General features: G+C 44.5%; 1 protein-coding gene across 5 annotated transcripts in view; it reads left to right on the top strand.

Moving 5' to 3' along the window:
- The window catches only part of RALY (RALY heterogeneous nuclear ribonucleoprotein), a 918689-nt gene that overhangs the window by 835516 nt on the left and 59708 nt on the right, over positions 1 to 23465 (top strand). For all 5 annotated transcript variants that reach the window (XM_029612733.1, XM_029612736.1, XM_029612731.1 and 2 more), the window contains one exon: positions 12220 to 12267. In XM_029612733.1, coding sequence (XP_029468593.1) covers positions 12220 to 12267 — 48 coding nt within the window. The remainder of the gene's footprint in view (positions 1 to 12219; positions 12268 to 23465) is intronic.

Raw genomic sequence — 23465 nt, 5'->3', positions numbered from 1 at the left:
TGATGGAAAATAAATGGGAAATTATGTAATGACGGTACTTGTAAATAAAATGGTCCCCAAAATATCCAAGACCAGCCCTGGTATAGAGGGGTATAGAGGTGATCTGGGAAACTATAGGCCAGTAAGCCTAATGTCAGCCCAAACTAAATGGTAGAAGCAAGCTATTCTTAAAAACAAAATGATTTGTCAAATGGATAGGCATGGCTTAATAGGCAATAGCTAACATGTATTTTGCAAAGGGAAGTCTTTCCAGTCTTAGATTTTGTCAGAAGTGTTAAATATGTGAATAAGGGTCAGCCAGTCGATATAGTGTACAAGGATTTCCAGAAAGCATTTGACACAATCCCTCATGAGAGACTCATCAGGAAATAAAAAATGAATGGGATAGGAGACATTTGTGGATTGGTAACTGGTTAGTATATTCTTTTCTGTATCCACTTAGTGGTATGCTCCTTTAGCAGAAATTTAGTAGAGCTCTCTACATATATGTACACGATCCTGGGTTCTGTGATAGAAGTCGCCATTCAGGAAAAGGTTCTTGGAGTTATTGTGGACAATATGTTGATGTCCTCAGCTCAGTGTGCAGTGGCAATCAAAATAGCAAATAGAATGTTAGGGATCAAAGTTTAGCGCTATGAGCAGGGTTATAAAATTTTCCTCTCTAAACAAATTGGAGAAAGTATTTTCATTCAATGAATAATCAAGCTGTGGAATTTTATGCGAGTATGTTATCAAGGCATTTAACTTAGCTGGGTTTAAGAGGGGTTTAGACAGACTTCTGGAAGAACAGTCCATAAACCATTATTAGGAAAGCCACCACTTAATCCTGGGATTGAGCAGCAAGGAATGGATCTACTCTTTGGGATCCTGCTGGGTACTTGTGACCCAGATTGATCACTGTTAGTGACAGGATGTTGGGCTCAATAGACCTTTGGTCTAACCCAACATGGCACGTCTTAAATATACCTACAGGTGCTGGTCCCTCCCACCCCACCTACTTATACACCCAACCTGTGTAAAATAGACCGGGCTCAGACCGGTCTATTTTACACAGCAAGGGTCCCTGTTACCTGCTCCAGCTCGGATCTAGCATAGCATTGAAAATGCTACACCAGCTGCAATGACTAGCCAGCATAGCTCATGGAGCATTCCTTTGTTGTCAGAGCAACAATAGTAGTAGCTCTCTGACAACTACGGAATGCTACGCTGGCTCTGCAGGGTAGCTAACAGAGTATTTTCAGAGGTACGCTGGATCCAATATAGAGCAGGTAATGGGGACTCCTGCTGTTGGTTTACCTTGAGAACTTGTGGAGTGGAAGGGATTAAGGGTTGGAGGGAGCACGGGATGGGATTTGGTGCTGGCTGGAGTCAGAAGTCTTCCTATTTTAGTCATTTTGAGTGGGCAGGTGGGCTAGCGGATGGGAAGGAATCCAGACTGACACCAATTTTTGTTTTGTTTTGTTTTTCATTTCGGTTTGGGGGGGATTTCATTTCTTTTTTCATTTTGTTTTATTTCTCTTTAAATTAATGAAATAAAACATAAGCAGAACAAAAGAAAAATTTGAAAATGAAAAAAAAACCCAACCTAAATATTTCATTGCACATCCCTAAATAGTGATGCTAATCAGAAAGCTGTAGGCCCACAATGCCAGAAAAATAAAATAACTTGAGTAAACTAACCAAAAACAATACAAATAAAAAGATAAAATAGCATCCAGGTAGAGCAATTATCTGCAAAGGCTTCCATTCACACCCACACACACAAGCTCTCACCCAAGCACCCATTCACACCAGCTCTCACCCTGGCACTCATTCACACCCACAAGCTCTCACCCAGGCACCCACACACACAAGCTCTCACCCAAGCACCCATTCACACCAGCTCTCACCCAGGCTTCCATTCACACCCACACATACTAGCTCTCACCCAAACACCCATTCACACCAGCTCTCACCCTGGCACCCATTCACACCAGCTCTCACCCAGGCACCCACACACACAAGCTCTCACCCATTCACACCCACAGACACAAGCTCTCACCCAGGCACCCACACACACAAGCTCTCACCCAAGCACCCATTCACACCAGCTCTCACCCAGGCTTCCATTCACACCCACACATACTAGCTCTCACCCAAACACCCATTCACACCAGCTCTCACCCTGGCACCCATTCACACCCACAAGCTCTCACCCAGGCACCCACACACACAAGCTCTCACCCATTCACACCCACAGACACAAGCTCTTACTCATGCAACCATTCACACCCACAGACACAAGCTCTCATTTAGGCACCCATTCACACCCATAAACACAAGCTCTCACCCAGGCACCCATTCACACACAGACACACAAACTCTCACCCATGCATCCATTCACACACAGAAACACAAGCTCTCACCCAGGCACCCATTTACACACAGACACACAAACTCTCACCCATGCATCCATTCACACCCACAGACACAAGCTCTCACCCATGCATCCATTCACACCCTCAGACACAAGCTCTTACTCATGCAACCATTCACACCCACAGGCACAAGCTCTCAGTTAGGCACCCATTCACACCCATAAACACAAGCTCTCACCCAGGCACCCATTCACACACAGACACATAATCTCACCAAAAACTTCTTCTTCCTTCACTGCAGGGATGGGCTCCAGTTCCGCCGTGGCTTTACTCCGGCGGGCCTTTTTTTTTCACCACCACAGGGATGGGCTCCCATGGTGGCCTCGGTCAGGGTCGGGTTTCCTCTTCGCCGTTATGGTGATGAGCTCCCGTGGCGGCCTTGCTTCGTCAGTGTCAGGTTTTCCTCTTTGCCGCATGGCGGCCTTGCTTCATCGGGGTTCGACACTGCCATTCCTCCAGCCCTACCCCCAGGCTATGCAATGCCTACCTCACCAGCCAATCAAAGGCTTCCTCCCTTCATCCTACTCCCACTGGCAGGTAGAATGGAGGAGACTTCCGATTGGCCTGCGTGGGGGCAGGCAGAATGAAGGAGGCTTCCCATTGGGCAGTGGGGGTAGGAAGAAAGGAGGTTTCCAATTGGCCTGCGGGGCCTGGTAAAAGGGAGAAGGAAAGTACAACGGGGCAGTGGGACACCGGGAGATGCAACACACCCGCCAATGTTTGACGGCACACTTGTGTGTCGCGACACACCAGTTGAGAAGCGCTGGGCTAGATAATGGTGAATATTTTTCTGTATATTGTGTTATTTCATTGTATCTTATTTCCTGATTTCTTTTTTCACTAAATTTCTTATGTCAAGGTATCTTGAATTGTATATCGAGAAATGCAATAAAATCTTTGAACTAAAAATCCGAAAGTAAGGCTCCTAAACCCTTTGAAAATTGGCCTGTTTGTTGCTCTATTTATTATGGAGGTAATAATCAAATTGTCTGTATTGATAAAAACTCCACAGGTAGTTGGGGGTTTTTTATCTGCAGGTTTTGGATTATTAACCCTGGATAAAAGTACCAGGTATAGGTGCTTTTTCTGGCAAAAACAGCGCCGTGTAGTTTTGAAAATCCCAACCTCCATGTGTTGTTGCCTCCCTCAATTTAACCCTGCCCTTGGTAAAAACCTCTGCTATATGCAGGTAGAAGTACTCACGTTCTGGAACAGCATGTGCAATTTTGCCCGCGTAGAGGGCGCCAATTTTTCAAAAAACTGCGGCCCTTGGCCGGTGCGAGCGATCCAGAATGCAAATGAGCTGACGCGGTGCAAACGAGGAAAAGGAGGCGCTAGGGACACTAGCGCGTCCCTAGCGCCTCCTTTTGGCCTGGAGCGGCGGCTGTCAGCGGGTTTGACAGCCGACGCTCAATTTTGCCGGCGTCGGTTCTCGAGCCCGCTGACAGCCAGGGGCTCGGAAACCGGATGCCGGCAAAATTGAGCGTCCGGTTTTCGGCCCGACAGCCGCGGGCCGAATTCAAAATTTTTTTTTTTTTTTTTTTTTACTTTTTTTTACTTTTGGGGACCTCCGACTTAATATCGCTATGATATTAAGTCGGAGGGTGCACAGAAAAGCAGTTTTTACTGCTTTTCTGTGCACTTCCCTGGCGCCGGAAGAAATTAGCGCCGACCTTTGGGCGGCGCTAATTTCTTAGAGTAAAATGTGCGGCTTGGCTGCACATTTTACTTACTGGATCGCTCGGGCATACCTAATAGGGCCATCAACATGCATTTGCATGTTGAGGGCGCTATTAGGTGCCGCGGGTGGGCCGCGTGTTTTCCTCCCCTTACTGAATAAGGGGTAAGGGAAAACACGCGTCCAGAGCAGGGTGACAGTGCGCTCCGACGGAGCACACTTTACTGGATCGACCTGAAAATTAGCTTTTAAAAAGCCCCTCTATGGAAGTCATTTTCAAACTGCCCGAATTAGTTCAAAGTCCCCGGGTACTTTTTACTCGCAGCCTTTGGACTAGTCTACAAAGGAAAAGTACATGTGTACTTTGATTTGAAAATTACCCACAGAGATTTGCACCTGCTTTTTCTCTGGACACTTTTTCCAAACAAAAGTGCACCAATAGTTTTGAAAATTCAGGACTATGACTAGACTTTCCTCTCTTATCAAACCCTACCTCAGCATTGCCTTCACTACAAGGAGGGAAAAAGTACATGGGTTGTGGAATTATGCACCTGCTGTAACTCGCATGCAGGTGGGCGATTTTCAGACAAGCCAATTTACGTGGGCAAAACACTTGGAAAACTGCTCTCTCTGTGGCTAATTTTATAGCAGTCCACATACACGTGCAGGCTGTTATATTCCTAAGCTACACCAATTTTTTTCTGAACAAACTCAGGCATGTAAGTTTGCTTTGAAAATTACTCCACAAAAAAACTGCCCACGCGAAGTTTTGTGAGGGGAAAGTTTTCTGGAAAATTTACACGCTTGCTTTTCAAAATCAAAGCGTGCACATAAATGCAAATCCCCACCCAGAACACCTCTCCCCTGATGCACTTAAAAAAACCACCCATGCAGGGTATACATGCGTAAGTTTATGAGTGGATCGGACAGGCAATTTTCCAAAGGGCCAATCTGCAGGTAAAGCACAGTTTTGTCCACAGAAGCCCTTTGGAAAGGTAAAGGTGAATTTTAAAAGCTGGGTGTGCACCAGTTCATGAAGTAGGCACGCTTGTGGGGACATACGCTTGTCCACCCGATTTTAAAAGCCACCCACATGTGCGCAGAAGTTCTGACGTGCGAACACCTTGCATTGAGGGAAAAAACAAGGCAGAATGTGGGTGGAGTGTGGGCCATGGCACGGGCATTCCATGCTGGGGACAAGAGATGCACACCCACCGGGTATATTTGAGCGCAAATTTACTTCTGCTACGGAGGAGGCGAAAGCCTTAACAATACTATTTCCAGGCATCTATGAGGTGCTTGAGGGGGTCTGGGTTAACTGGGGGAATGCAGGCCAAAGAACCAGGGGGCTTTGGAGGAGCTCTCTCTAGACTGGGCAAACTGGGAGATGAACTGGTGAAACTGGTCATGGCGTGGACGCGCGCCTCTTATAAAATTCCCTCTCTGGCGTGGCTCACGCCTGACATTATGCGGCTGTGTGCATTCACTTGTAAAACTAGGCGCCCGAATATGCCCGCCAGGGCTGTTTTATAACATGCACGCGTATGTGCGCGCAGGATATAAAATTGCCATATATCTAGCCATGTGCCCACACACGCGCGCGTATATGTGCGCCTGAGTGCCCATTTTAAAGTTACCATCCTCGTCTCTTCATGTCTGGCGCTCTTTTATCCAGAATGAATAGTGATTCGAGCTACAGGTCCCCACATGCTTTGGCATGGATGCACGCACGTCTGGAGAAGACCTACTGTACTGTACGAGTTACATTCCTCTTTCACCAAATTTTTCATAAAATGTGTTTCTTTTTCATTTAGGAGTTTGATTGTTAGCTCCATGTATTTCATTTTGCAACATAGGGTTTTCATTTTTCTTTAGCTTATCCAAGGGTCTCAGGGGAGTTTTTTCCTGGCTGACCTCTGTTTTCTGGTTGATTGTCTATAATGTCTTTTATTGGACCAACATCAGAATTATCTGAAGAAGCTGCAGACATGATCTTCTTTAGATGTCAAGCTGGGCGCTGTACTTAGAGAAATGTGGGCTTTTTTTTTCAGGGAGCCATACTTTTTAAATGGTTTACTCTTTATTATTATTGTTTTTTATTATTTTTAGAAATTCTGATTCACACTTTATTTTCTTAGTTTACACTCTAGCTTTCAGAAGCTTGGCTGCCTGCTGTTCTCTCCTGAAACTCCTTTTTTTTTTTTCTTTTCAGAAATGTGCCCCTGCTTCACAAAGTCTCAGTTTTATTTTACTTCAGATGTTCATACGGAATTATTTATTTGAAATTTATTTATTTTATTTAAATACTTTTGATATACCGATTCTCAAGACTAGTGTCTTATCATACCGGTTTACATAGAAACAAGGGGTAACCAATTAACTATGAAGATAAAGTTACAATGAACAGGGGGATTACAGAATGGGAGAGTAGAGAGCAAAAGCATACGATTAATATAATAAGTTATACATAACTAAGTTTAACATAACGAAGTTTAACATCGGAACGAATGTAGCAAGCTTAGACAATAGATTAGTCTTTAGGTCTATAAAGCTGCAGGCACGAATGAGGGAGGAGGAGGGGGGAGATCTGTGAGAATGGATTGCATAGCCGTGCTGTTCGTATGGTGTCCATTAAGGGAAGGCTTGGGTGAACAGCCACGTTTTTAGTTTCTTTCTGAAAGAAAAAGGGCATTGTTCCTGTCGAAGTTCCAGGGGCAGAAGATTCCAATAATACGGTCCGGCCGTGGACAAGGTTCGTTTCTGGATGGAAGTGTGACTAGTGGATTTATTAGGGGGGGCATGGAGCGATCCTTTGTAAGCTGATCTGATCGGTCTTGTGGACACATGAAGTTCGAGAGGTATTTTGAGTTGTAGAGTAGATCGGTGATATATGTTTTTGTGGATGATGGATAAGGTCTTGAACATTATTCTGTGGTTGATAGGTAGCCAATGTAGGTTTTTTAGGATTGGTGTGATGTGTTCCTTGCGCCAAGAGTTAGTAAGGATCCTTGCTGCGGCATTTTGCAGCATCTGTAGTGGTTTCGTTGAGGCGGCTGGAAGGCCAAGGAGGAGTGCGTTACAGTAGTCTATCTTTGAGAATAGTATGGCTTGTAGTACTGACCGGTAGTCTTGAAAGTGAAGGAGATGTTTTATTTGTTTCAGGATGTGAAGCTTATGGAAGCATTCCTTGGTGGTGGTATTAATGAATTTTTTGAGGTTCATTCTGGAATCAAGCATGGCTCCTAGATCTCTCACGTGGTTAATCTCTCACGTGAAAATTAAAAGGATTTTTTGAAATTCAAGGCAAGGTTGCACCAGTACATGTATTTAATAGGAAAGATTGAAGGGGTTTACTACTGAATTCAGGCAACAAAAGCATGCACTGAGACAATTGGAGAGGTGATGTTTAAACTCTAGATCCTCCTCTGGTAAAGTAGAGAGGAGATAAAAACAAAAAAAGAACCATAATCTTCATGCATTGCTAAGAAATCTTTCTTTGGGAAGTAGATTGGGAATGCAGGGATTAATGTGAGAGAATTGTTTAAAATAGCTGACTCCCTGCTGGGGCAATCTAAACCTTCCAAAACTATGGTTAGGGAATCTCCAGTTAGTGAAACTCTAGCTAGGGACATAGCTGAATTCCAAGCCTCTGATTGTTTCAGTGATAAGGAATATAGTGCAGGAGGAGCACATTGGCCTTAATGTCATAGAGAATTTTTCACTTATTTCTTATTTTGATTTAAAAATTGCTTTGGGAAAAACCAGGGTCATATATTTTTCACTGGACCTTTATCATGCCAAATTGCTCAAAGCTTTAGGGCAGATTTTCAAAGGGTTACCTGCGTAACTCCGAAAACCTGTCCCTGCGCGCGCTGAGCCTATTTTGCATATTTCCCGGGGCTTTGAAAAAAGGGCGGGAAGGGGGCAGGGGCATGGTTGAGGCCAGGGTCCAGGGGTGGGACTGAGGCCTCCGGCACAGCGGCTGTGCTGGGGGTTCGCGTGCCAGCACTTGGCCGGTGCTCGCAAGTTACGCCTGCCCAAAGGCAGGCGTAAATCACAAAATAAAGGTAGGGGGGGGATTTAGGTAGGGCTGGGGGGGCGGGTTAGATAGGGAAAGGGAGGGGAAGGTGGGGGAAGGTGGGGGGGGCGGAAGGAAAGTTCCCTCCGAGGTTGCTCCGATTTCGGAACGGCCTCAGAGGGAACGGGGAAAGCCATTGGGGCTCCCCTAGGGCTCGGCGCGCGCAAGCTGCACAAGTGTACACCCCCTTGCGCGCCGACCCCAGATTTTATAACATGTGCGCAGCTGCGCACGCGATAACCGTTACAAAATGACCCCCTTAGCCAGATAAGTAGCTCTGCCCTGATCCTCCAACTGGATATTCAACTAACTACATAGCTAGCTAAGGGCCTTATTTTCTAAATGGATCGTGCGATAGCAAAATGGGGGCGGAGTCGGCCCCAGAAGAGGAGGAGTCGGGACGTCACCAGGGCCGACTCCGCGAAGACACCACGGATGACGAAAATGTAAGGCCCTTTTCGCATCAGAGTTCGCGCCCAATAGCTACACCTCCTACAGTGGCGCTATTGGGTGCGAAACCGGCAGCAATCGCAGGCCTGCCCCCCGTTTCGGCCCCCTGCCCCTCATTCCCTAAAGTATCACAGGCCTGCGATACTTTAGAAAATGAGGCCCTAAGTGACTTATCCAGCTAAGTGTCAACTGTTGAACATAGCTGGATATTCAACAGCCACCACTTAGCTGGATAAGTCCTACATATCCAGCTAAGTAGCTTTTGAATATCAGGATCCTAATGTGTTATTTTGACATACTTAAGTTTTACTTTATCTGTGTTTTTATTCTGTTTGTCTTTTTAATTCTTTTATTTGGTCATGTTTGATATTATGCTTTTATCCAACAAATAAAAAAAAGATGGTTAAACTGGTATATATTCACAAGCGAATCAATATAGCCATCAAGTTTTGTAGGCTCCTTACTCATAGAGACAGTGATCCACAGCAAACTCTGATGTGGTGTAGGGTCACATTACTTTATTTAATTAACTTTTATGCATTTTTTTGTATATATATTTTTGTCAAATTGATAACATCAATATCCAGAAGTACTGACGAACTCCAGGCTATAACGTTAACTTTGGCAATTCACACCATGTTCTGAAACTGTAATCACAAATCATAGTCATAAACAGATTCCAGCAAAAATACTCATCTCATTTTATGTCCCAGTCCCGACACGATCGTATTTCGGACCAAAAAAGGTCCTGCCTCAGGGGAATAACTCCTTCCAAACTGCTTATCTGTAACAACCGACAAAGTCCATCATCGTTCCATCAGCATATTTCAAAAATGGTTTTTCCTTTATTTTCCTGCGGTCTGCATTCAGACTCGCTCAATGGTAACATGACGACACAATGGAACTTCCTTTAAACTCCCTATACCGGAAATTACATCACCACCCTCGGTCTCTAAACAGGTCGTCTTTAACCCTTATTTGATCACAAACCAGTCTTCCACCACGTCCGACTCAAAAAGTCAACCCAAGAAATCAAACCACGCGCCCACTGTCTTCAAACAGGTACTCCAGAGCAGGCTTAATACTCAGAGAAGTTTTCCATCATGTCCGATCTCATTTTTTTATAGTTTTGCGCTGTAGATCCTACTTGTAAAGATATATCTATTACTGCACATATCTTTTAATCCATTTTAAACAAATGGACTTGACAGAAAACCGGTATACTCGGAGCTACCGTAAAAAACAACCACCATCCCCATCCTCAGTACAGCATCAAAAAATGTTTTGGGAGGCTTCACCAGAAGAACGGATTCTCAAGACCCCACTGTAATCATCTCGCAAAATCAATAGTATAAAATTTAAATCAAGGAGTACCAGTTCTCATTGAGGCCAAAGGGATCCATTGTATTTAAAGTGAAAATCCAATGATGTTCCTGCTTATTCAGACGAGACTGCATATCCCCACCTCTAGGGCTGGGTTGTACTTGTTCCAAAACTGACCAGCGTAAATCAGTAAACATATGCTGCTGCTGGATACAGTGTTGAACCAACGGGGCTGTAATCTTGGAAGTTTTAATACAACTTCTGTGTTCTATCAATCTCGTGCGGATCTTCCTCTTAGTCTGTCCTACATAGACCAATCTGCATGGACACTGTATGACATAACTGACACATTCAGAGTCACATGTAGTAAACGTACTCAAATTGACAACAACATCTGAATCTGGAAGCTGCCATTGATCACCCGTTAGAGAGAGGGCACACATATCACAATTACCATAAATATGATGTCCACCAGTTTCAGGTGTCTTCCATGTAGAAACAAAAGTGGACTTAACCACCAGATCTCGAATGTTCTGTCCTCTAAAAAATGCAAATCTAGGACCTGATTGGAACACAGAATGAAGAGCCAAAACCTGCCAATGGGAACGAATGATATTCACTACCGCATTGATCTGTCTAGAATATTTCAAAGTACATGTAAGATGATGTGTAAAAGGGCGTTGTTGATATTGAAGCAGTAAAGATCTATTTGTATATAAGGCCCTCTTAAACGCCTTCTTAATTTCAGATTTAGGATAGCCTCTCTGAACAAATCTCGTAAATAAGGCAGATGCCTGTAAACAAAATTCATCTGTGGTAGAACAAATCCTCCTTAATCTCAAAAACTGAGAAATCGGTAATCCATTCTTGAGTCTTGTAGGATGATAACTAGAATATTGTAAATAATGATTATGATCTGTACCTTTCCTATATAATGTGGTCTTAATGGTGTCCCCTTCTCGCATAATTAAAATGTCCAAAAAGGGTATAGACCCCTGGTCATATTGTGCTGTAAACTGTAGATGCGCATTCAGGGTATTAAGCCAATCTAAGAACTGTTTCAGACTTTCCAAAGATGCTGTCCAGATTAAAAATATATCATCTATATATCGTCTGTACAGCAGTATATTACAAAACCAACTAGACGGAAACACATGTTGATCCTCAAAGTGAGCGACATACAGGTTTGCGATGTCCGGGGCAACCGTGGCCCCCATCGCTACTCCCTGTGTCTGTAGATAGAATTTATCTTCAAACTTGAAATAATTCTTGAATAATACCAACTCCAAAAGTGAAAGAAGAAAACCGGTAGGGACTTTATGTGGACGTGCTTGTAAACTTTTTTTCACCAAAACAAATGCTTCCTGTTGGGGGATGTTAGTATACAGAGAAGACACATCTAGAGTGACCAACCAGCAGTCCTCTGGTAAGACCGATATATCCTGTAACAACTGCAACATATGATATGTATCCTGTAGAAATGAAGGAGCTTCTGTAACAAATGGTTTGAGAAAGAAATCCAAAAAGTCCGACAAAGGCTCCAAAATTGAGCCTTTCCCCACCACTATTTGACGCCCAGGGGGCGTAGAGACACACTTATGAATTTTGGGTATGGTGTACAATACAGGATATACAGGGTATTTCACTTTCAAAGCTCTAGCTTCCCTAGATGTAATAAACCCTTTATGTACCCCTGATTCTACCAATTTTTCAATCGTGTCTTGTAGATCTCGGATATTATGCTTTGCCAGTTTTATGGCTTTGTTATTTTATGATTATGTTTATAATGTTTTAAAGTTTTTATTATATGGCAAGAATTGTAAAATTTATGATTTATGTTATTTTATTCCTTACAAGCTTGATTGTACACTTCTTTGAATGGTTGTCTGGGAAGGTGGTATATAAAAAATGTTAATTAAAAGAATAATAAATTAATACAGACTTTGACTTTCTCACCCATTATCAGACATGGGCCTCCTGAAACTGTCAAATCTGATCACATTCTATACTGAGCTGTAATTCTATTGTAACCTATAGCTTCCTAACATATGCAGACAACCTCATTGCTAGCTGATTTTGTACTACTTAAGTCCAGTGTAACTGCTATCTCCCTTCACTGACCTAATGAAGGGAGCACAGTACTCGAAAGCTAATTACAGATAGATTGTGTTAGTTCAATAAAAAAAAGGTATCACTTATAACCTGTTTGACCTTTATTCAGTCTAAAAACTGATGTAGCTAAGTATTTAATTTGATCTTTCCTTTCTTTTCAGTGGCTACGACTTTGATTATGATTACTACAGAGACAATTTCTATGATAGGTAAGCAAGTGTCTTAAGGGAGTGTTACCCTCTGTTGGAGCACATAAAATGATAGAGGGTCTGATACCTATTTGTGAGCTGAGCACCATTTTTTATGTGGATTTGTAATGGGTTTTGGAATGAGGTATTTGCCTTCTGATCTGGATCATACAAAACAAACTAAGAAAATAATAACATGGACTATTGCTTATAAGAGACTTTAAAAGCTATGGGGTAGATTTTCAAACCTGTGCGCGGGCGTACATGTGTGTGCGCTACCCGACGTGCACACATATACGCCCGATTTTATAAAATGCTCGCACAGGCACACGCATGTTATGAAATCGGGGGTCGGTGCACGCAAGGGGGTGCACAATTGTGCACCTTGTGTGCGCTGAGCCCGCGCCGAGGCGCACTGCCTTCCCCCGTTCCCTCCCAGGCCGGTCCGAAATCGGAGCTGCCTCGGAGGGAACTTCCCTATCCCCTCACCTTCCATTCCCTTCCCTAACCTCCCCCGCCCTTTCCTCCCTACCGTTTTCGTTTTCTTGTTTTAAAACTTACTTCAGCCCTGGGGCTGGAGTAAGTTGCATGTGCCGGCCAACTGCCGGCGCATGATCCCTGGCACAGAAGTCGTGTGAAGGTCTCTGGCCATGCCCCCGTCCCTCCCTGCCCTGCCCCTGCCCCTGGACCTCCCCTTTTTGTAAGTCCTGGGACTTACACTCGTCCCAGGCTTTACGCGCATCACCAGGCTTTTGAAAATAGGCCCGGCGCGCGTAACCCTTTGAAAATCCGTCCCTATATTTTCTGACAGTTTGGGACAGATTTTAAGATGTACACGCGGGCGTACATTTATGCGTGCAACCCAGAGCGCACAAATGTACGCCCGATTTTATAACATGCGCGCACAGCCGCGCACATGTTATAAAATCCAGGGTCGGCGCATGCAAGGGGGTGCACACTAGTGCACCTTGTACACGCCGAGCCCTAGGGGAGCCTCGATGGCTTTCCCCGTTCCCTCGGAGCAGCCTTGAAGGGAACTTTCCTTCCATCCCCCTCCCCACCTTCCCCTCCCTTCCCCTCCCTTCCCCTACCTAACCCACCCCCCAGCCCTACCTAAACCCCCTGCCCTAACCTTTATTTTGCAAGTTGAGCCTGCCTCTGGGCAGGGGTAGGTTGCGCGCGCCGGCCAAATGCCGGCGCACAATCCCCCGGCCTAACGGCCCTACAGAAGCTTCTGGCCCCACCCACGCCGCGCCCCAGACCGCCTACGCCCCGCCCCTTTTTTCAAGCCCTGGGACATGCGCGCGTCGCCGGGCCTATGCAAAATAGGCTTGGCGCGCGTAGGCTTTTAAAATCTGCCCCTATATACACAAAACCAAACACTTATAAGAACACTTAGGAACAAATAACAAACAAAGCAGATTATAATATAATACCGGAGACTCTTGAGTCTTTTCTCTTTCTGTTCAGCTCTGGTCAGCAGTCTCTCCCTGTCCCACCTTGAAACTCTATATTATGTATTTGGTTGGAGCATGCTCAGAACCATTTCCTTTGTGCTAACTGCTGAAGTTTGTCAAAATAATTGATAAGGAAAAAAGAATGCATATGTTCTGTGGACCACTCTGAATCTCCATCTTATACAGACATTCTCTCTCACATGTGTGTGACCACTAGCTCTGCATTTCTCTAAATCTAACACATTCCATAAAACACACCAAGTAATAACTACTGTCAAAAGATTGTATGTTCTCCAAAAGCTAAGAGTGTATCCATAAAGTCTATAAAACGTATGTCCAGTTTATACTAAATTGCCAGGTGTTCGTCAGCTTCAACCTTTGCAAAACAGCTTATGCTGTGCTTAACTCTTAATCTGCTAGCTGGCTTCAAGTAAGTGATATTCTTGTGCTTTTAATTAAGCCTTGTTTCCATTTTGTCCTTAAAGCTTGCAGGCTTCAAGTTAGAGAAAGGAAGGGGTAGCTAACAGCCCACAAGCCTGCAATTTCTTTAAGTAGTACTGTGTTATCTTTTCTGGGCAAAAATATTCAGAACCTTACAACAAGTTACGTGCTGACCTTGTACATAATACTGGAGCCTTAAGTTGTACTTTCTTTCTTCTGTTAATGCTAGGGGAGTAAAGATGGGGGCTGTGAAGCAAAAATTATTTCTCAGTATGTTTCTTAGTGAACACATAACTGCATACAATAACTGGAGCTCATTATAAACAAATCATAACTGTATGACAGTATTTCTCTTTCACATGAGACAAAATTAACCATGCGCGTGATACATCCGCAGCCCTGACCCTTACACATTAATACAGGGTTCGAAAGCAAAAATGATTTAGCAGATGCTGTAGTGGACCTGGTTCAGAGGCAAGGGCTGTATTTACTATGCTGTACAGGGAAGGCTTCCATCAAATTTTTATATCTGTATTTTCACATGTTCTTTGTTTCACTGTAAAGCGCTTGTTGCTGACTTTTGTTTAATGTGAACCGATGAGATGTTCCTAATGTTCATCGGTATATAAAAACTTCTAAATAAATAAATAAAGTAAATAAATAAATAAATAAATGCTTCTTTCCCTTCTGTAACCCTCTCTGACTGCTCCCCATCTTCTTCCACATCTGATAGTGGCTTCTGTCAAACCCATGCCTTGGCTTAAAAAAGGTGGGTCCGTGTCAGAAGGATATCTTCAAATAAAACTTTTTATTTCATAATTCTGGGGTTACCAACAGTCAGAGTTAAACACAAAAAAAGAATGGATTTCTCAGGGTACACAGATTTCCTACAGCAGTCGAGCAGTAACAATAACAAGATGTATGACCTCCAAGAACCCCTTTGAAAATAATATCAGCTCTTTTCTTTTCTTCCCCGTAGCCTGACATTTTCAAAAGAGATAGCATTCAGTACTCACAAAATCCTTCTACATCTTTTTCCTTGTCACCAGATGGAATCACATGCACTTGAACACCATGATTCCTCCCAAGTGGCTCAGTAGCACTGCCCCAGGAGTAGATTCTGCATCTCCTGGAGCCATGGCCTTGCTGGACACCGTCAGTGGCTTCAAGGAAGGAGAGAGAAATGTTTCCACCCTGTCTTCACTCCAGCTTCCTGCCAAACCCTCCTGTTCCTTTTCTCAAATCCCCTGTGCACCAGCTTATATTCAGCCAGGGCACCCTCCCCCTAGCAATTCCCCACACACAAAACTACTGAAAAAGCTATCCAAATCCCCATTATAAAACTCTGTAAGCGTGTACATCATTCAACCTCAAAAGTATAGGCCAAGTGCATTCCCTGCAAATTTTTCCAAGGGTCCATCTAGTGGCCAGGCCTTGTTTTAAGGGCCCTGTCACAGAAGTTTAAGGTTTAAGAAGGTAATTTTCAACAGTGTGTGTAAGTCAGCACACATGTGCGTAAGAGAGTGTGCACAAAGTTATTGTATTTTATCAACCGTGTGGCAGGAACCGCACAATTTATAGAATATCGCATATCGCTGCCCTGAAAGTGTGTGCATCTTCTTTTATTGCAGGAAGATGCATACTGTGTGTCCATACACGTTTTACAAAAATACACGCAAATTATATGTAATTACTTCAGTTTATAGGCGGAGGAAGATATTTTATAAAGCACGTGCGTATTCCACCTATACAAACACTTACTTGTGGTGACCTTTTAAACACTCGGTTCGTCAGCACCTTGCCACGTAACCCACACCTCCCACTCAAAAACTGCAGACAAAAGACACGTGCAGTTTTAATTCCGTGACTCAGCAGATGGAAAAGCGTGCATACAGTTTCGGCGATGCGTGAGCGTATGCCACTCACGAAATGCTAACCTGTGCGTGAACTTCCAAACCCTGTCCCAGAACACTCTTAAACCACTCCTTTCCTTTTTATTTTTTCTGCCTTTCACATTTATGTGCGACACTGCAAGTGCATGCATAATTCAGGCTCCTGCAAAATACTACATGTGCACGTACATGCTACTTACATGCATAACTGCCACCGTTACACGCTGGAGCCTTTTGAAAAAAAGAGCCCTAAATGTGTGGATGTGGGAGTAGGACCTAGGAGTCTGCGCAAAGGGAGCGTGCGAAAAATAAGCAGACACCGAGGAAATTCCTGATGCAGGCAATCTTGCCATTCTTTTGTCTATACTTTTCCCGCTTTATAATATAAATCTGTGATGGGTGGCCAGTGGTGACCACCCAAGCTAGTTTAGCCATCAGCTGTCATCAGCAGGCAGCCAAATGGCTATCAAACTTCAGCAGGGTTGCTGTTGCTCCCTTTGTACCCTGTAAATCATGAATGAAGCTGTGGACAGAGGATTCAAATTTTGCTGCACAGCAGCTTAGTCGGGATACTTGGCCAATGAACAGGGAAATCCTCATGAGCAGCCAAAGAGACTTTGTTTGCTGCTCTGGTCAGCCTTCAAAACTGGCTTCTGTGACCTTTTCTGACTTGTATACATAATGAAGGTGTGCTACCCAACGGTGTTTCTCAGCCACTGGTCCATGGACCAGCACTGATCCATGGCAGCATTTTTGCATCCACAAAGCAGCAGTCACTACAGGAGGAAACTGACCCATGCTGCAGTCACCCTCTGCAGCCACACACATAATGGCTCGCTCCCCGTTGCCACAAGTGGATTCACTGCAGGCCCCACACCGCTGCCCACTGCTGCTGCTTGCAGGTGAGGGGGGACAGACTGCCAGCGCTTTCTGGCTTCTCTCTACCACTGCCACTGAACAGCTGATCGGGTTGGCAGACGAAACATGAACATCGGTCTCAGCTGAACCTTGGACTGTCCCCACTCCAGCTCTGTAAATATTGCTGGCTATGCAACCGTGAAGTCTGCCACAAGCACGAGGCCCGTTAAAGGGGCAGCACATTCCCCCTACTACCACCAGTGTAACTATTTTTAGCCCCTGGCTACACTATCCTGTGCTCTAGGTGAAAGAAGCACAGCTCCTTTGTCGTAATTCTTGTAATTAAATCATTTGGGCATGGCCGGGTTGAGACAGAGGGAGACTTCTGAAGGAGTGATGGGGCATGTTCTCCTCCCACCCCCCTCATTTTAGCCAGCCGGTCCATGGTCAGCCAACCAATCCCTGGCATCAAAAAGATTGGCAAACACTGTGCTAGAAGTTTGTAGAAGGCTAAAGTTGACTTGAACAACTCAAGCCACACACAGTCTGCTCTATTCAGGGCACACTATTGGGGTGGGAACGTTTAGCTCTTTTACTGTCCTTAATGACCACGTAGGGGGTCATTTTTTAACATTACCCATAAGTTAGCGAGCAAAGATGCACATAAGTTACACCAATTTCAAAGTGGACTTATTCATGTAAGTCAGCTTTGGAAATGATCCCAGCAAAACTATGCGCACACAGTTAAATCTGCTATTTGGTGTGCGCATTTTTACCGAGAGAATTTCCACTCCTAATTCTAAAAATCAAAAAAAAAAGTATGTGCATAAGTCCCAACCCTGCCCTGATCCCACCCCAAGAATACTTCTCCACGCAGGTAAAGAGCTGCTTTACCCGCACAAGTCCCTTTGAAAATGACCCTGTTGGGGGGGGGGGGGGGGGATGATTTTCTGACTTTCCCATGGGCTCTTTTATTAGCTGCGGACTTTACGCCAGGTTTCAAAGAGAGAGTGCGAGCAGGTTTCCATTGAAAAGCTTGCCATGGGCACTAAGTATCCACCCCTAGACTAGAAAATGCAATCTGCATGCGTTACTGTACAATCCCGCCCATCAGTGCCCCCCCAGGAACGCCGCCCCTGCATACAGCTAAAAGTCTGCACATGGCCCATTAACGTGTTTAAATCACTATTTCCTGGTGTAAAAGGATTTGAAAATTGGCCTTCTGGATCTATAGTACTTTGTTAGTTCTGAAGACTTTTTTTAAGAAATCCTGATATTTCTAGCTAAGAGAAGGTAATGCGACTTCTAAATGAAAGCATTTTGTTTCATAGTATGGTTACTGCAACCTACAGCCTGACTATTGGCAGAGAGCACATGGATCCTCCCTAGGAGTTCTGTCCAGAGAGCCTAGTGCAGTGCAGTGTGCTTGAAATGTCTCACTCATTTTTACAATATGCTCTTTCTCCCTCCTCTCTAGCTCTGCCACCGAATATAAATTTGCTTTTTTCAGGAGGCTCACCCTGTTCTGAGTTCATTTACACATGCAGCAGTAGATGGAGCAGTGGCAACCCCCTGCTGAGGAGACAAATTGGATCTGAAACTTAGTTGACCCCAGGACTCTGAAGAAATGAAAATAGACAGTGCAGAAAGGAGCTAGGCATTTCGGCGGCAATGTTATCGCCGAGTCCCAAGCAATTCTTCAGAGCTCCGTATGATCCAGGAGACAGCAGGTCTCCTTATTCCATACAGCCACTTTGAGGACACTTTAGGAAGCCTGGGATAATCAGTTATAGGTAAATATATATTATATACATAAAGTCAACAGCAGTCTGGTGTATTTTCCATAGCCTCACTGGATTGGCAAAAATTGAAAGCAGTGTCAGTACTGAGTCCTGTGTGCATCATCATTCGTTTGCCAGCCTGGTTCCTATTTGGCTGTGAGATTGGACGGTTTATGGGCGAAGACCACATATAATCAGGGTACGCCTCACTCCCATTCTCCAGAATCTGCCCTTATGGGGATCATTCGCTAAAGGATTCACATGCATAATTATGCGCATAAATGTCCATTATAAATTGCCCGGGGAGGGAGGGATGTTGTGTATATTAAAGAATGCATGTAAGCAATTTTGTGGGTATTTTTATGAGCACTATAAAGAGGCATTTCAGGGGCGGGGACAGAACCTAACGTACCCGTGTACTTTGGGTTTCTGAAAGCATACATGTCAGTGTACACGCAGAAAGCATTGCAATACCTGCTCCCGAGCCAGCGTGTCTCTGTACATGCATGTCTGCGCCGCTTACATACATGCCTGCAAATTCTTCAAAAGCAGATTTATGTGCAGAAATCCACTATGAAAATTCTGGCTTAAGTCTGCTGGTCAAAAGTAACCACAGGCTTTATCCTGTGCAGATTGCTTGAAAATTTCCTTCCCCAAGATTTTCCAAGGTAGTTCATAATTCAAATGCCCATTTCTTCCTAACCGTAACAAAAGGAATGGACACAGGAGGAAGCATACTTTCTTTCTCCTTTGGGATCTCTCTGGTGTGTTGCCTGCCTTGGGTTGCATTCAGAAACTGCTGAGATTTTGGTTCTCTGTCACTGGAGCAATGGTGTCACCTAGTGTCTGTCAAAACAGATTGATCACGATGAGCTCCAGTTTGTATGGATGGCTTTGTCGCTGCTCCCTTTTATAAACCATGTTAGACAATATCTCCCTGTAATCTTGGAGGAGCAAAATTCATGAAAATTTGTTTGAGTTTGAGTGAATCAAATATTGTCACATGGACGCTGGCAAAGGAACTTTCAATCCAGCAGTGCAGTTTCCCAGCCTGATAACACTCTTAGCTGCTGCACTAGAGGAAATGTCCGATCCTCCGAGTTCAAGGTGACTACCTGTGTGCCCACTGCTCCAGAGATAGGCGCCATCTTCAATGTAAGCTAGCTTAGGACCCACATGGGTCTCAATTTACTGTGCAGCTAGGGAGGGGACTTGAGTTGGACTGCATTTATGCACTGCCTTGAATTTTAAGCGTGGTAGGTCCCCTTCAAAGTAAAATCTAGCAGTAGTTCTGTAAGTCTAACCACAAAGGCTGTTGCCAGACATTTAAAATATAATAGGTGTTTGCATCCTAAACCACTTCTCAAACTTCCTTTTTCCAGTCTCACTCTGCACAGGCGCACACATCTAAGTGCACACAATCACACTTGTAGCTCCCATCCCATTTTGGATGGGGGGCACATGGGGAGGGCCTCGGACCGCTGAAGGCCCCGTGACCATTCCCAGGGTTCCTGCACGGGGAGGGGTGGGGGGGGGATACACAGGTTTTCAAGGAGCTTAGATTTTTATCTCTCGGGGGCTCTTCTGCACCCCAGTCACTCATACAAAAATCACTCTTCACTTCAGCTCTGGTGTTCAAAATAAGGTCTTTACTTAAAGAAACTGGTAGCAAAGCACAAATCCAAAAATTAGCACAATTAGGGTAGTACAACCATATTGTAACAAAGTTCCACAGCACAAAAAAACTCACAATCTTTTTCCACCTCTCCTTCAAACAGGTCAGCTCTTCAGGGAAGGTACCCTCCTAGTAATTGTTTGGCAGATGTAATCTATTTCCCCAATGTCCTTTTCTCTTCCTTTCACTCTCCCGTGAGCCTTGGGCTGATTTTAACTGGATCAGTCTTTGACTTTGGTGACTTTCCTAGGCAGTTTACCCATTCTCCTGGCTCCTCCCCGTACACTGGTCCACCAGACTCTGCTAGAACTTCTTCTTCTCGCTCTCTCTCTCTCTCTCTCTTTTGAACTCCCAAGAACCGTTTCTCCTCCCCTCAAACCTCTCAGGGACCTGCTCAGTGAGAGACAGGCCCTGTGGAGCCTCTCAGTGGGCGGGGACTCTAGACAGCACTTAGGACTCTAGGGCTTACATCTCTCAAAAACTCTCCTCCTACTCAGGTGGGAGCAGGGGTTTTCATATCACTATTTCACTCTTCCCAGCTGGGGAATGATGTTCCTCCTTACCACACACTGACTCTCTCTGGCATCACCAAAGGGCAGAGTCTGGTGAGACCCGAGTCACTCTGAGGGCACTCTGCATGTTTGTAAGGGCCGGGGTTATTTTGTTAGGGGCAGAAAATGGCACCCTCTCTACACATCTATAAATACACACATACATGTGTGAAGAGGGTCTCACACTTGCTGCATACTAGAGTACATCATTCATCTCAACAGACACTGCATGTGGTGTGTGTGTGGTGTCAGAGTAGAGTAGAAGTGTTAGAAAAAGGTTGACACTCCCCAGTGGAAGGTGTCACGAACTTAACAAAACTCCCGGGCCCTCATGGTTCAGAGTTCAAGTCTCTCCTTCCAAGGGGAGAGGTCGTGTTTTTGGGGAGTAGCTCTAAGCAGAGGGCTGCTGGCTGAAGGGTGCTTCCTAACCTGGGAATCATGGCTGGGGCCCAAGGTCAAAGTGCCCAGGCCTTCAGGATTAGGGAGGTCTTTGTCTTTGACCTCCCTAATCCTGAGGAATTTGCTGAGGATTTCCATTTTTCCTGAGGGATTGTTTCAGAGGTGGAGAAAGAGGATTCTCTTTGGTGGGAGTCAGATGGAAGGCCCTAAGAGCTACTGACTGATTTCACTCCCACTGCAACTTCATCAGAGTCGATGAAGGTTTGCTGAGACCGAAATTATCACTTTGTGGGCTGAACGTTGAATGCCATTTACACACATAAAACCAGGTTACGTGTACAGAAATGGATGTTAAAAAAAAAAAAGAGTAGACCAAGGCTTGGTGCACATTCGTGCATGCAAAATTCTGCCCGTGATCTGGTTACTCTCACTCACTTTTACACAAACAGGGGAGAAGGATTGCGGGGGACTCAGGTGAAACTTGCGTGCAACTTCTTGGTTACATAAAGTACGTGCGAAAGTGTACCTGCACTTCTGAAGAGAAAGCGTAACTTTTTATCACTTAATCTGTGCGTGTACCAGGCCAATTACATGCAAATTATCAAAGCAAATATATGCTCACAAGTTTGCTTTGAAAATTCAGGGTAAAGTCTGTGGGTAAAAGGCACCTGAATGCACACAGTTATAGAATAACCCTCCATAATGGTAATCAAATTTATTTATTTATTTATTTAACATTTTTCTATACCGAACTTCATGACAAGCTTCATATCAGGCCGGTTTACATCAAACTTGGGGGTTAACTTAACAAGAAACCATATAACAAGAAGGCCGAAGCGCAGTTACAAATAACAGGGGGAAAGAACTTGGAGGCTAGTGTAGCCAGGAAATAAAGGACAGGAAAAACTGGAGAATAAACATGGATGGAGATGTAATTACTGGGTTGGTCTTTTAGTCTATTGAGCTAAAAGAAAGCTCAGATAAGATGTTATGTTTCAGGGAAGGCTTGGGCAAAAAGCCAAGTCTTGAGTTTTTTCCGGAAGGTAGTCAGGCAGGGTTCCAGTCGTAGATCCGTCGGCAGGTTATTCCAGATGGTGGGGCCAGCTGTGGAAAGTGCCCGCTCTCTCGTGGAGGTTAGTCGAGTGAATTTAGTTGGGGGAACTTGAAGGGTTCCTTTGAGAGCCTCTCTGATGGGTCTTGCAGATGTGTATGGTTTGAGTGGTAACTGAAGGTCTAAAGGAAGTTGGTTGTGTGTGGATTTGTGGATGATGGTGAGAGCTTTGTGCCAAATTCTGTATTTAATAGGTAACCAGTGTAGGTTTCTAAGTATCGGGGTGATGTGAGTTCTCCGGTTAGTGTTGGTTAAAATCCTGGCTGCTGAGTTCTGGAGCATCTGTAGAGGTCTGGTGGCGGAGATCGGAAGTCCTAAGAGGAGAGTGTTGCAGTAGTCGATTTTGGAGAAAATCGTTGACTGTAGCACTGTTCTGAAGTCCTGGAGGTGGAGGAGGGGTTTGAGTCTTTTCATAACTTGTAGCTTAAAGAAACAGTCCTTCGTAATATTGTTAATTGATTTTTTTAGATTTAATTGGTTATCAATGGTGACTCCTAAATCTCTGACTTGAGTAGTCTGAGGGATAGAGGTTGTCTGGTCGTGGCTGGTAGAATGGTCGGGGGAGATGAGAAGAATTTCTGTTTTGGCTGCATTGAGTACCAGGTTTAGGCTGGTAAGTAGGTGGTTAATGGACTTGAGGCAGTTTTCCCAGAAAGATAGCGTTTTTGGAAGGGATTCTTTTATAGGGATCAAGATCTGCACGTCGTCAGCATATAATTAGTGGGTTAGGTTGAGGTTTGTGAGTAGCTGGCAGAGGGGTAGTAGGTAGATATTAAAGAGAGTGGGGGATAGAGAGGAGCCTTGGGGAACACCTAGGGTAGATTTGAAGTTGGGAGATTCTTTATTGTTGATGGTGATCTTGGAGCTTCTGTTATTGAGGAATGAGCTGAACCATTGGAGGGCGTATCCAGTTAAACCAATGTCTGAGAGGCGATTGAGGAGGATGCTATGGTTCACGGTATCAAACGCCGCGGAGATGTCTAAGAGAACTAGCAGGAAAGAAGTCCCTTTGTCTAGGCCCATGAGGATGTGGTCTGTTAACGAGATGAGGAGG

This window comes from Rhinatrema bivittatum, chromosome 8, assembly GCF_901001135.1.
Source record: "Rhinatrema bivittatum chromosome 8, aRhiBiv1.1, whole genome shotgun sequence".
Classification (NCBI taxonomy): domain Eukaryota; kingdom Metazoa; phylum Chordata; class Amphibia; order Gymnophiona; family Rhinatrematidae; genus Rhinatrema; species Rhinatrema bivittatum.
This window is presented reverse-complemented; position numbering and strand designations above follow the sequence as displayed.